Source organism: Coccomyxa subellipsoidea (genome assembly GCF_000258705.1).
Source record: "Coccomyxa subellipsoidea C-169, whole genome shotgun sequence".
NCBI classification, from domain to species: domain Eukaryota; kingdom Viridiplantae; phylum Chlorophyta; class Trebouxiophyceae; family Coccomyxaceae; genus Coccomyxa; species Coccomyxa subellipsoidea.
Window position 1 is genome coordinate 1,658,711 of NW_005178042.1, and position 14,198 is coordinate 1,672,908.

Below are 14,198 nucleotides of genomic sequence, written 5' to 3' on the forward strand. Positions count from 1 at the left end.
TGATGATGTTGCGGACGAGCCAGACATAGAAGAGGAAGAGGGTGCAGAGGCGCTGCTGGCGCCGGCGGCGGAGCAGACGGAGCAGTTCAACGAGCAGCTAAAGGACCGGCTGAAGGGGAACGTGGACCGGTTCGAGGAGATGGTGCAGCACGAGGAGGAGATCCGGCTTGGGGACGAGGGCTGGAAGGGACGCTACTACAAGGTGCCGCACTATTCTCTGGCAACCATTGCGATCATGTCTCATGTACATGATTTTCGTTCAGCAAAGTTTGGGGAAAAGGAGGCTTGCTGTAAAGCTACTCAAGCACAGTGCTCTGAGACTGGCGATTGCCTTCTGTGTTCTTTTGGCAGAAAATAGTTGATGATCCTGAATTTAATCCTGATCATGAGTCTGTAATGGAAATCCAACAGCGCTCTCAAGCTGGCTGCTGTCTTTTGCATTGTTTGCACAGTGAAATGCCTGCTGATCATGATCTCTTTGGGAATGCACCTGTTGTGCCGGCCTCAACCTGTCGTGAGATTGTACATGCAAGGTGCTTGAGCTTAAGCTTTTCCAATGCTTTCCATATATTTTCGCCCAGTTGTGAGACCACACATGCAAGATGCTTCAGCTGATGCGTTTCCAAGGATTTCATTTGTTTGGGGTGAGAACTTTCTAATAGATAAAAAAAATTCCGTGATGGGTTCTGCGCAGGCGAAGACGGGCGTGGAGGGGCCGGAGCAGGCGGAGATGGTGAGGGGGATGGTGCGTGAATATGTGCGCGGCCTCTGCTGGGTCATGCGCTACTACTACGACGGTGCGCCAGCACGCTGACTCATCCACTCACCTAACCCTTGCCACCACCTGGGAAATGCTGGAACATAGAGAGTTGGTGAACATGAAAAGACCCTGCCCAGCCATGTCAATCCCAATTCCAAGATGCCTGGGATTTTTCCAAGCTAGATGATGTATCTCCTGGCGGGCTGCATTGTTACTTGTCTCTGATGGCTCCTGGCCAAGAGATGCCCCATGCCAGATATGACTGCATCATTGCCCAGAAATCCTGGAACACTTATCACCCAGAACAACTTCTGTGATAAGAAGGAGGTGCTAACATCATCCAGGACATTTCCTAGGTAGGAGGAAGCTGCTGACGCAACAATGATGTGGCTGCCATGACAGGCGTGGCCTCGTGGACGTGGTTCTATCCGTACCACTACGCGCCGTTTGCGTCAGACCTGACAGACCTGTCCAGCATGGATGTGTCTTTCAGCGTTGGGACGCCGTTCAAGCCCTTCAATCAGCTGATGGGCGTGCTGCCCGCCGCCTCCCGCCACTGCCTCCCTGAGCGATACCAGGCACGCCCTCCAATGTATTCACCACGGCTCCCAGGAATGAGAAGTTGTGTTTCTGGCATGCCCCAGGCCAGTTGCATTGCCTCTTTCTCCCTGGTGCCCTCACCACCTGCCTTTCAAACCAAGTATGGTTAAGATTCAGGAGTGGGCTCTTTGGCTTCCTGCATTGTGGACAGTGACCTCCACATCTGTGCTATCATGGTGCCTATGCCCCTGCAGCTGCTGCCAAAGTGCAGCATGCCAGGGTCAGGATGATGCAAGCATGGTGTGAGCGAGTTGAGCTGATGTGTTGGCTCTGGCAGGAGCTGTTTGTAGATCCGGCGTCGCCCATCCTGGACTTCTACCCGAACGATTTCGCGGTGGACATGAACGGCAAGCGCTTTGCCTGGCAGGGTGTCGCCCTGCTGCCCTTCATCGACGAGGAGCGCCTGCTCGCCGCCGTGGTGCGCGCCTCACTCTCCACGCGCCTGCATCTTTTGCATGTGACGTGTGCCTGGCTTTTCCTGCCGTGTGGTACGTCTTAATTGTACCATCAGAGAACGGTCAGCTTAAGCCTGGATTTGTGCAGTGGGGTCTACACCTTATCTCAATCCTGCCTTTCTCTTGATGGTCCTCTCATGAGCCCTGGCAAGAAAGCACAGGGCTCATGAGAGCCAAGCTGGCTGTCATGTATACAAATGCGCTTTCTCCTTTGCTATACAAGCCACGAAGCCAGCTGGTCCTCCCTACCTGGCGCTCGCACTGCCCTGCACATTCCCTCTGAGACTTATAGTCAGCTTCGTTGGTTTTCATCCAGGCTGCGGTGGAGGGGAGCCTGACAGAGGAGGAGCAACGGCGCAACGGCCGGCGCATCGATTTGTTGTATGTGTCATCAGCGCACCCGATAGCGCCGGACATCTTTGAGCTGGCCGACCTGGCCGCCGCCGTGGCGAGCGCGCAGGAGCGCCGCAACATCCAGCGCATCATCGACCCCAAGCTAACCGGTCAGCCACCCATATCCTGCCTTTCTCATGGATTACTAATATTCCATTTGGGGTTTCGTTTAGGGGTTGCATTCCCTCAGGGGTTCCTGAAGACTACTATGCTACTACCCCCTGCTTTTCTTGGATGTGGTTGGCTCAGCGTTTTAGCGCTCGTCCATCTATGCATGGGTGTCTCAAGTCAGGGATTTAACTATTAATACCAGCACTACCAGGTTGTGCTATGTGCAAAGAAGTCTGCCCCACCAACATCTTCCAGCAGCCATTGCCAGATGAATTGTTGGGTCCGCCCTTGCCCAGTTGTATATGCGCTCGACCATATCTGACCATTACATAATACCGTGGGAAGAGCGTGAATTGTTTTCAATTTGTGTTGCGCGGCAGGAGGCATGAGCGGCGCGCTGGTGCCACCGGAGGGGGAGGTGTGTGCGGCGGTGGTGGCGTCCCCCTTCCGGACCCTGGGCGATGACATCACCTCCAACGCAACCTGCACCGCACTGTACGTCAACCCGCCCCACCAGCAGCATGTGGCGCGGCCCCTGGCAGACCAGGGCTTTGAGGTGCGCCTATCAGCCTCTCTCTGCTTCTCAGTGCATGCAGACGACACAGGTATTGCTTAGGCTGCGCATGAGGGTGGCCCCTGGGGATCAGCAGAGGAGGATGCTTTGGTGGCGGAGTGAGATAGAAGTGGGGAAGATACTGATGGTCTCGCTGAAAGACTGAGTGAGACGAGGCAAGATCTGTACAGTGAGCCAAGACGACTGCTGAGAATGTGCCTTGAGGCTTGCGCAAAGGTCAACAGGTAGTGGGCGAGGGCATGTTACTGGTAGCAACGTCTGGCTGATGCCTCTGATGTGTGTGCGCCAGGAGCCAGCGGTGACGGAGGCAGACTTACAACCACCAAAGCCGCTGTGGCACGAGGATACACGCGGGCGCGGCGGCGGGCGCGGCGGCGGCGGCGGCGGCCGCGGCCCGGGAGGCTACAATCCCCCGGCAGGGCCCATCTCCGATGCAGGCTACCGCATGCTCCATCACACCATGCAGGTGGCCAGCAGCTGTCCTCTCCTTGCCCTTGGTCAAGACTACCAATGGCAGGAGAATGTGGCTGGAGTGCTGTCTGCGTTGTGGACAGCATCCCGACAAGCCTGCGATTTGCATCATCAAAGGGTCATTAACAACGCAGCATCCTTAAGTATTTGATGGGAGCAATCAATGGCAGCCATTATATGTGCATGCTGACTTGTCAGCAGGTGCCTGTCAGAGCCCTTTTTAACGTTGTTACCATTGACAAAATCGTTGTTTTTGCTGACGTGCTCTGCTTGCTTGCAGGCTGGAGGGATGGGGATGCCCCCGCCTCAGCCCGGCCACTACCCAGCACCTGCAGGCCCCCCCAGCGGACCATACGGGCAGGCCTATGCGCCGGCCCCCGGCTATGCACCCACGCCCCATGCAAACGGCGCTTACGGGCAGCCCTACCAGCCTCCACCTTCCCATGGGTGCGTTCCTCCCTCCAAACTCAATTCTTCATTCCTTGAACTCGAGAAAGACTTCCCATTGCTGCTTCTAAGCAGCTGCTTGGAGCAAAGTCGTTGTTGTGACTTCAGCTGAAAAAAATTCAGTGCCTGCAGCGCTTGAGAGCACAAGAGTCCATCTTTGTCAGCGCAAAGCTGCTTAAAAGAAACTCTGGGGAAAGACAAACGCTCACTGAAGAGCATTGGTGTGTGCAGGCAAGGCAGAGGGCTGAACCCCTATGCGTCTAGCTACGCGCCGCCGCAGCAGCAGCCGCCGCCCCAGCAATACGCGCCGAGCCGGCCGCAGTACGGAGCGCCGCCCCCAATGCAGCCCTATGCAGCGCCCCCGCAGCAGTACGCAGCGCCCCCGCAGCAGTACAGGGGGCCACCACCGCAGCAGCAGCGCTACGGGGCCCCGAGGGTTCTACGGCCGCAGTACGCGGCCCCGTACGGGCAGCCGCCGGGGGCCGCCTCCTACCAGCCGATTGGCGGCGGTGGCGGCTATGCTGCGCCGGCCGGGCAGTACCAGCAGCAGCCGCCGCGGCCCTACGCCGCTGCTGCCCCACAAGGCGGCGCATACGCAGGTGCGAGCATGTGTTTTTGTTGTTGCATAACTTATGAGAAAGATACACAAGCTTGTGTTGAGAATTGATATTATTAATGCTTTATCTAAAATACTGCATAAATTCTACCGCGTGTCTGCGTTGCAAACTGCGCTGCAAACTTCTCCAGAAATTGTGGGGAGCAGCGGTTGTAATATGACTTTGTGTTGAGCATGATGGGGTTGCTGATGAGTTTGTGTGTTGGTGATCAGGTGCTCAGCAGTATCAGGCACCCGCACAGTACCCCGCGCAACAGCCGCAGCAGAATGCCTATGGCAATGTGCAGAGCGCCAACCCATTCGCCGTGCTGCAGCCGAGGCCGCGCAGAGACCCGCGCCAGAGATAGCTCGGCGTGAGACCAGGCTTGCGCAGTGGTAGTGACAAAGCATGACAGATGACTTTATTCTGCGCTGATCTTTGTCTTGTGAAACACAAACATATTGTCTTGGAGAGGTGCCCGAACTCCTTGGTGTTGCCTTCGGCAATGCACGAGAGTCTTGCGCTCTGGCAATGGAAAGATCAAATGCTTGATCGGGTGCACACCGCCACGAGGAGCTTGAGGCTTAGGGCTTCACACAATCAGGCCTCTGAATCACTTGTACTGCTTGTAAACTATCGAGCTCTCACCAATAATATCGCCTGAGTAACAACGCAGAAAACGAGGTCGTCATGAGCGTGCAAAATTAACACTGCTCTTCTGGGCTGAGCCCTAGGGAAGCGAGGTTTGTTAGCATCCACCAGATGACGAGGCACTCCTGCATGTACTTGGACGAATCGAAATCGTCCTCAGCGTCCCATTGTCAATTTGGTCACTAGCACTTAAATGTGCACATTACCGCAGGATCTAGATCTACATCTATGATGCATGCTTGGGATGAAGGGGTCAACAATTTTATTATTATTACATGCATGAAGGGTTCAAAACAGAACTTTGGCTTCCTAAGTCTGATGCACACTTCATGTGTGCACCCCGCACTGCGTGGCACGAGCTCATGCAGCTAGAAAACTTACTACTTGACTGACAGACATCTTCACAAATACAGACACAGCGTCGCCTGTCCGTGCTGCGCATACCATGCAATCACCAAATAAACAATTCTGGGTGCCGTCTGACACTTTCAATGTCCATTCATGGGTCCTCTTGCGCAGCGGCTTGCGACGGCCTGATCACCCACCCTCATTTGAGGCACACATGCATGCCAGTTAGTCCTTGCAAAGCAGCTGACCGATATCTAGCAGACGCTGCCTGTGGGCTGGGGACTTCTTCATGAGATCCAAAGCATGCACCAGAAGGGTGTCGTCTGACAGGGCTCCCACTGCAGCTGAGGATGCTTGAGCTTCCACCAGCGCCAATTCTAGCGCATCTGCCCTTGCTGCCTGCTCTTCCAGCCGTTTCTGCAGCTTCTCCGAGCCTCTTTGCCCCTCCTTTTGTGCCTTCTGTATCGCCTTGGCCACCAGCGCTTGCTGCTTCTCCTGAACGTCGCGCAGCTTTGCTTCCAGCTCGTCCTTTGCTGCCGAGTGCTCAAGTGCTGCGTCCTCCAAAGCAGCTACCTTGTCACGGTACTCGCTGAGCAATGTTCGCAGATCCTGCATCTCCCTGGACGGCTGCTGCGCATCACTCACACACTGCCCAGCTGTCTGCTGCGCCAGATGCACATTGTTTGCAATCACAATTGGTCCGCCTCCCTGAGCATGTTTGCGGATGCGCTCTGCCGCTGTTTGTTTTGCGGCTCTCTGCAGTTTTGCCCTGCCGATAGGTGCAGCACTTGCAGGCACCGTCTGCTGCTCTGATCTCATTTTGCTGGTTGCCCCTTCATTCTGAACTGCTTCCAAGGACTCCTGTATCTTGTCTCCTGTGCTGCTGCTCTGTGCTGCCATCCGGATCCTCTTACGCTCCTTGTAAGTAGGCACAAGCTGCAGGAGCTCCTTGATCTGAATCCTGGTCAGTGGCTTTTTGTCTGGGGGCAGATTATGCTCAATGGCCCAATCCTGCAAGTGCAACCATGCAGATCAGACAAGAATATAAAGCACATGTCTGCTTCGTCACTGCTCTGACATGTGCTGTCCATGCATGCCAAAGCACATGCAACTGCTGACAGGTCCCCATGCATACACTGCATTGCGCATTACCTTGGGGGGAGTGTACATATAATTGTACACCTCTCTCTGAAGACTCTTCCTCCGGGTTGCAACTGCTTTCCATCCCTTCACTGAGAAGTCAGGGGCGCCTGGCACAAGCAGCTTATTTCAGATGAATGGAGAGCATAGACAATATCTTTGAGTAAAGTTTTGATCATCTGCACGAACTCACAAGATCCTGAACATGCATGCTCTCCCGCTCACCTGATGCAATGAGATCTTTCTGCAAGTTCTTAAGGGCAGAATCAACATCTGGTGGAGCGTGCTCACAGCCAAGATCAGCCCCTGTGCGCCTTTGGACAGTGACAGTTTGACCCGTTTCAGATTTCCCTCTAGGCAACTGGCTTACAGTTTCTTCCTCCTCCTCCCCAGTTTCCTCCAGAGAGTCCTCTTCTGTATGCTGCTCTGTACAGTCCTTTCTGTACCGCCGTCTCTCTGCTGATCTGTTTCTGCAACCCAATTTCGAAGGAGGGTCCACCCAATCTACAATATTGGAAAGTCCAGACATTGTTGTGTGCCGCAATCTCATCGTATCCCTATTTATATTCTCCCTTGGCAGGTTGCACCTCACTCCCTGCTCAAGGAGCGCACACTTGGTTTTTGAGAGGCGCCTCGCAACAATGGAAAACATTGACTAAAGGAGACGTCTACATAACCCAATGGAAGGTCGCAGAACAGCATACCTGCGCCTCGGGACCTTCCTACTGTCCCGCAGCAGTCCAGCGTCCGTTCGTCAACTTCAGAATATGTAGTTGTAAGCTGTCTGCGTACAAACATTCGCGAATTATTGCAATTGAATCTGACTTCACCAGCGAAAGGCAGCAGTAACAAAGCCCATGCATTGACTGAGATGGCCCAGAACGGTGTCATAAGGCCATCTCCGCGAAACTGCAAAAGCCGAGCCTCAAACAAGGGTACCGAGATGAGTGTCCACAGACCTGAATTCTCTTCTGGGTCCTTTCCCTGCAGGCGCAATGTTTGATGGCTTTGAATCGACGCAACAAGGTTCGTACCACCAGATCCGTTGTTCCCATGATTATGGCATTGCATTGACCTACGTAGTATACTCATTACCACCAGCAATGATTGATGCTTACCCAATCGTAGTCAATATTGCATAACATGCATGCATGTGCGCATGCTCATGCGCATGTGATTTGAATGGGGGTATGGGGTCCGGCCCGGGCCGGTCCGTGAACAACTCATGAATTTAGATTCGGGCCGCTTCAACAATATCAGTATACCAAATTACACATAGTCTTCAAGTAAAGTTGGGAGTACTTTGACATTTGCACAGCGACCAACGTTGGCAACAAACTGCTAAAGCAATGCAGCAGTGCCTCAATTTGTAGGTCGTTCCCCGCACACTAGTATGCCAAGTGTCCATCAAGGAGTAGGATTTTGGCAGCCTGTCTGCAGGCGCACCTTGCTTCTGGCAGGAAAATTGTGTTATAATATGCCACGCCATAGATTCAAAAGATTCTCTGTGCAGCTTGGCGACAGAAATATATGGGAATCTGCAGATGTCTCAACCTACCAAATTGTTTGTACAGACTGAAAGTCATAGTGACTGCAGTCTAAACCTCTTTGTATTGAAGCAGGCTCCACCCTCCATTTGGACCTTTTCACCAGACGTTGAGCGGGCTTCCCTAGATAGCTGTAACGATAAAAGGGAAGATTCCTGTGCACACGTTACAATAGCTACATAGTTCTCAACGTGCACATTCACTGGCCACTTGCAGACAGCAGATCCTCCTTGAGGGATGAAGACTCGTTGAAGATGCCGCCAACCCTCAGCATGATGCGCACATCAGAACGGCCTTCATGGCCTGCAGGCGCCGCCTGCTGCAAGAACTAAAGAGCAATTACGCCAAACCCAAGATACTCATGTCCGCACACCTCTGTCGTTGCAGTTGGCACCTTACAGGTTCAGAGCGGACAGGAAATCCCCCTTGAGGGATGGGGACTCGTTGATGATCTTGATGGCCCTCAGCATGATGTGCAGGTCACACATCTCCCCATTGCCTGCAGCTGCCTGAGCCTCCTGCAGCGCTGACTGCAGTGCATCACCCCTCTCTGTTGCCTCCCTCAGCTGCTTCTGAAGAACTTCCCTGTCCCGATTCCACTGCCCCTCTGCCGCTTCATGCACCTCGCCAGCTCTTTCTGCCAGCACAGTCAGCCTGCTGCACTCTGCCTGAGCCCCCTGCAGCTGAGACTGCAGGTCCTGTTTCTCCAAATCCCACTGTCCCTCTGCCGCGCGCGCATCCTGCAGTGCCGACTGCAGCCCGTCTGCACTCTCTGCCTGCTCCTTGAGCTGCTCCTGCAGGCCCTTCAGCCTGCGTGTCCAGTCCCTCTCAGCCGCTGCACGCTGCTGGCTGAGCTCTTTGCTCACAGTGACAAACATGGTACACACGTCATCTGCATCCTCTTGCTGTGGCTGCTCCTCCTGCTGTGGCTGCAGCGCCCCTGGCAAGGATTCTGTTGGCATCTCTGGAGTGCCCGCTGCTTCAACTCCCTCTTCCAACTCAGTGCTGGGTGATGCGCATGCAGCTGCACTGTCCATGACCGGCGGCTCTGCTTCACATGCTAGTGCAGGCTCCATGGCGGGCTCCTCTGGGGGTTTTTCGCTGCTGTCAGGCTGCCTGGGCCTCTTGGATGGCTGCTCAGAAGCATGGCCATCAGCATCTGCATCTGCATCACTGGCAGTGGCATAGCTCTGTGCTGCTGTGCTGGCCTCATTGAAGTTGATGCGCTTCTTGGCAGGGTGTCTCCACGCGGGCTTGAAGGTGCACTTGAGACCTAGCAGGCGCTCGATCTCCACCATTCTCAGGGGACGGTCCACCTTGGCCACGTGCCAATCCTGCGCAACGCAGCCCACCAATAGTATGAATGAGATTCTTCCTTTCTTTTTTTTTTAAATGAACTTTTTTTCAGTCGAGTTTTTTCAGTACAGTAAGTCCAGAGTGAATGCAAGACACACAAGGCAGTGCGAGCACCAATGTAAGCAGAAAGGTCTGCATTGCAGTTTTCATGCAATGCGTTCAACACACAAGACACCTCCGGCCCAAGAGCGCGATAGACCACATTGCATACACGCAGTCCGTTGTGGCTGATCAATTAAGTAATGCATTGCCTCGGTTCTGCGAAGCAAAGGTGCTGATGAGGGCCTCAATTTGAAATGGCACATAGCTGGACCATGGGAGACGTCAGTTTAATGGGATGAAAAATCACCTGAGGGGGTTTGTACAGGTAGTTGAGCTTCTCAGGTTGCCCAGGCCGAGGTGTACCCACTGCCTTCCAACCATCCACAGGAAAACCCCCGCCTCCTGCAGCAACATGCCATTTCAAAAATCAGCACCCACATCAGCTGATCATACTGCAAACCCATGTTTCCTCATCCTGCCCGATTGTTGCATTCAGTCAGGACAGTGCGCACTCATCAACTGACCATCCTGCAATGCCATGTTACTTCATCCTGCCAGACAAGTGCCTCAGTCGGTCAGGGCAGTGAGCTCTTGCCTGAATTATAAATCCTTCTCTGCAGGCGCGCAAGGGCCCGGTCGTGTTCTACTGTGGATGCCTGACGGCCGAGGCAAAATTCTCCCTCACCTGCCAAAGAAATAGGCCTATTTAACACAACAGCTCAAGCAAGTGGGAATAGAAAAATACCAACCCAGCTCTGCTCTCACAGATACTACCCACCATGCCTCACACCCACGCTATAAAACCACCAGCACTCGAGAATACCTGCTTCGGGACAAACCCATGAAAGAGGAGCATAATAAGCAACGGTCAATCACTCTTCTTATTGCAGCGGCAACCCTCATGCAGGACTTGCATGCCTGATTCGATGCCCGGTCAGAAATGCAAAGCCCGCCATGCCCCTATCTTGAAGACATCTGCACTACTTCCTGGCAACGCATGCCCCTTTTCTCAGGCCAAGCAGCTCAGCAGAGCTTCATGACCGCATATCTGTGTGTTGTAAAACAAAGGACTACGACAAAATCCACTTGCATGCTGTTGTCATTGAACCACCGGTGCCAACACTGCTGTCATGCAGGTTTGCAGCAAAGCACCATTGGCATGCATGCATGCAGTTCTGTCCAAAAGCACAAACCTTCTTCTGTGGCGGGCTGTTGAAGCCATGGGAACCCTTCCTCCGGCACAGCGATCTGAGATTGCTGGCGGGACCTTGCAATTGGTGACGGCGGTCCAAGCTGGGCTGTCCCGCTGGGAAGCTGGTCATAGCCCTCTAGCTGCTGCTCCTTTCCATTACATAGCTCTTGTGGCGGCTCTGTGCTTTGCTCACCATCAGCGCCATTGCTGGTCCTGTCAACATCCTCACAGGAATTTGCAGCACTGATTGAGCTAGCTTTTGCGCTGCCCCTGGGTCTGCCAATGGGCCGCTTGAGCTTCTGGCTCTTCTTTGACTTTGCAGCCACCAGACCCAGCCGCTTGAAGATATCTTTTCGCAGCAGTTTCTTGCCAGCTTTCACGCCATGTTTGGCAGCCCAGTCCTGAGTTGCCAGAAATTGCAGAGGCTTCAGGGCAATAGGAGGGCCAGATTCAATTTGACACAGCTAGAAAGCATGCTCAAGATATGTGCTTTAGGTGTTATGCATTGCATTTTGCAACCATTCCAGGCAAGAATAGAGGCTCACATCTGGAGGCAGATATCTGTAGAGCCGCTGAGACCCATAGATTACCGTGTCTGCTTGCCAGCCGTGGGAACTGAAGCCCTCTCCACCTACAAGCAATGCTGCACATGTTGCTGTCTCCTTGGTGCTGCAGTTGGACCTAGATTGGAAGACAGAATTGGCCTAAATGAGGCTCTAGAAATGCAGAGCCTTACCTGCCGCTTGTACTCCCTTCTGTAGGCGTTCCAGTGCATGGTCAAGGTCCCCAACCCTGGCAGTGCGCAAGTCAGGCCTGCCGTCCTTTCTAAGCTTAAGCATGTCTTCAGCTAGATGAAGGCCTGATGTCCAGGAAAACATCACGAGTCAGCATGCAGCTGAAAGGGATTATCAAATCGTTCGATGGAACAAGGAAGTGCATATAGATTCGAAGACGTCACGAGCTCTGGTGAACTGGAAAAATATTTACCACATATAATACACAGATCTGCCATGATGTTACTGCGCTGAGTTTGAGGTATAAGTTAAGCATACGTTGTAAGCCCTAGGAAGATCTGAATCTTGAGCACCTGGGCAGGAGGACGAACAGTGCATCTATTGGCTGTCTGACTTAAAATTCTTAAATTATTTCGAATGGCAGAATAGACAATCTCCGTACTAAACACGCGCTTTGACAGTCGTACAGACGGAATGCAGAGTCTGAAGTCCCAAAGTCCTGATCAGATATATAGAGCCCCTTCGAGCCCTTGGACGGCCACAGTCCACAAGCTAATATTGTTGTTTGCTCACCAGTGTTCTCTTAATTGGATGCAAAAGCGGTCGCACCGACCTGATCATTGGTTAAGATTCGAAATACGTCATTACCTCATGTTGTGGAGTCCATCATGAATTCAATTTTGTAATCCACGAGATTTGTAAGACTCACCGAAAAAATGTATCAAAAAGAACAGACATGACCAGCTCAACTCACCATTATATACTGGCATTGTTGCAGCGTACCTTTTAAAGAACAGGCTCGTTGCAATTTGTTCTCTTTTGTCACCACGAGGTGAAGATGACTTGCTGCCGCAGCGGCAATCAGGCATGGCCGCACACTGTGGGCAGCAACGTGCATGAACTACTCTCACTATGTTTTCATGCTCACCAACAGCTGGAAGTCATATCTTGCGGATCAGTACGCCATGCATGTGCGCAAAGACACAAAAACCCTTATTGTATATCAGTGCTGTGACTACACGCCACGAAAACTCCTGCAAAAGATGTCAGACATCTTTCTGCCTTGTGGATCTCCACAATCTCAGAAATTTCAAGCCAGTGCTTCTTCTCATCATTGCACCATGCTGCTCTAGGGGTATTAAGAGAACAAACTTTGTTCTTTAACTACCCCTAGCTGCTCGCAGCCTCACATGTTCGCATAGTAATGTCTCTCTCTCTCAAAGCAGACCGCAGCAACTGCTTGAACCACGGAGACCTTTGGCGGATGCTGAAAGCACTCAGCACCGTGTGCAGATCTGAAAGCACTGCATGGGCTGCAACTGCTGGCTGATGCAATGCCGATGCCTGCACTGCAGCTGCTTGAGCCCTCTCCAGTGCAGCCTGGAGATTGTCGGCCCGCGCTCTCTGCTGCGCTAGCTCTTTGCCGGTTTCCTGCACATCTTGCAGCGCTGATTGCAGCTCACGGGTCTTCTCTGTTTGCTCATTCAGCAGCTTCTGCAGGTCCTGTTTCTCCTGTGCCCACTCTCGCTCTGCCGCTGCATGCTGAGCGCTCAGCTCATCCCTCATAGCTGCGGTCTTTCTGGCAGTTGCGTCTCTAGCACATGCAATCCTGTCCCGATATGCAGAACGCAGTTACTGCAGCTCCACACCTGCATCAGCGCCCTTCTGCTCCTCCTGCTGCTGCTCCTGCCCTGACAAGGAGGGCAGCCGCGCCTCTGTGATGGACGGCAGAAGGTCTCCTGATGGGATGTCTGTGATGTGAGGTGCGGCTAAAGCCTTGAGTGCCTCTTGCTGCACTCTCTGCCTTTGCCACGCTGTGGCTGCCTCGGCAAATTGCAGTGCCTTCTTGATGGCCTTCTTCTCTGTGTCAGTGCTGCCTGTCTTATTTTGAGCTGCTTCTGTAGTGCTGATGTGGCTCCGCTTGGCATGCCAGGTGTTGCCTCCAGCTGCAAATTTTTGCTGACACGTGTCCAATTGCGGCGCCATGGCCCAACGTTCCAGCCTGTGCATGCAGGCTGTGCAGGTCAGGAATACAGTGCCCTCATGAGAAGCATGATCTATGAAGAAGGAATTCAGTCACAATCTGCAACTCCATCATAAACACTGTCATGGAGGACTTGATACCTGACAGGGGGAGCCAGTCAGGGCGACGCTTGACCCCTCTGCAAGACCTGCACAGCAAAGCCTGGGTTGAGCATCACGCTGCAGAGTAATCAATCTTGATGTGCGGTTGTCGACAACTTGGCATCTAGGTACATGTCTCACCTTGCAGATTTGTCAGATCAGTTGCGCTTGCGCTTTGCTCAAGTGCCAATGACTGCTCTCTCGTTCCCATTCATATTTGATGCGAGCCAGGAAGTTTGCCTTGGTTGTAAAGGGCCTCTTGAAGGGCATTGAACTGTCTGCAATGGCCCTGAGTTTGGCCTCGTTTTGTGTCTCGCGCATGACTGTCCATGCAAAGGCCGGCGTCAATTTAAGGACCTCCCTTGGCATTGCCCTGTGTTCACCCTTTTGCGGGGGTCAAGCAGCCGATGCTGCTTTGCGCAGCTTGTCTAGGCCCTCAAAAATTTCCTTGGATGGTCCAAAGGCATCCTGTCGGCTACCTGCACTTCGGAGAGAGAAGCAATGGCTGAGACAAATGAATTGGGTGCAATTTCCATGACATCCAGTAAAACAAAAATAAACATAAACTCAAAGCAGCACGAGTAGAAAAAACTGCGTCCGTGCCTTCTAGCGCCCTGTCACAACTCAAGACCACAGGCAATTACATATAGCATGCAG

The 14,198-nt window shown here is 53.1% G+C and overlaps 2 protein-coding genes across 2 annotated transcripts; both read right to left on the bottom strand.

Annotated features, from left to right (window-relative positions):
* Positions 1-5,631: 5,631 nt before the first annotated feature.
* On the bottom strand, positions 5,632-6,225 carry COCSUDRAFT_55357 (hypothetical protein; the record flags this gene model as incomplete). Its single annotated transcript, XM_005651829.1, has 1 exon — positions 5,632-6,225. The coding sequence occupies one exon, from the start codon at positions 6,223-6,225 to the stop codon at positions 5,632-5,634; it is 594 nt and encodes a 197-aa protein (XP_005651886.1).
* A 2,263-nt stretch (positions 6,226-8,488) lies between these two features.
* Positions 8,489-13,403, bottom strand: COCSUDRAFT_39044 (hypothetical protein; the record flags this gene model as incomplete). The annotated part of the gene is made up of 6 exons (XM_005651830.1): positions 8,489-9,427; positions 9,799-9,893; positions 10,877-11,084; positions 11,420-11,475; positions 12,881-13,009; positions 13,067-13,403. 6 exons carry the CDS (start codon positions 13,401-13,403, stop codon positions 8,489-8,491), a joined length of 1,764 nt encoding a protein of 587 aa, XP_005651887.1.
* Positions 13,404-14,198: the final 795 nt, after the last annotated feature.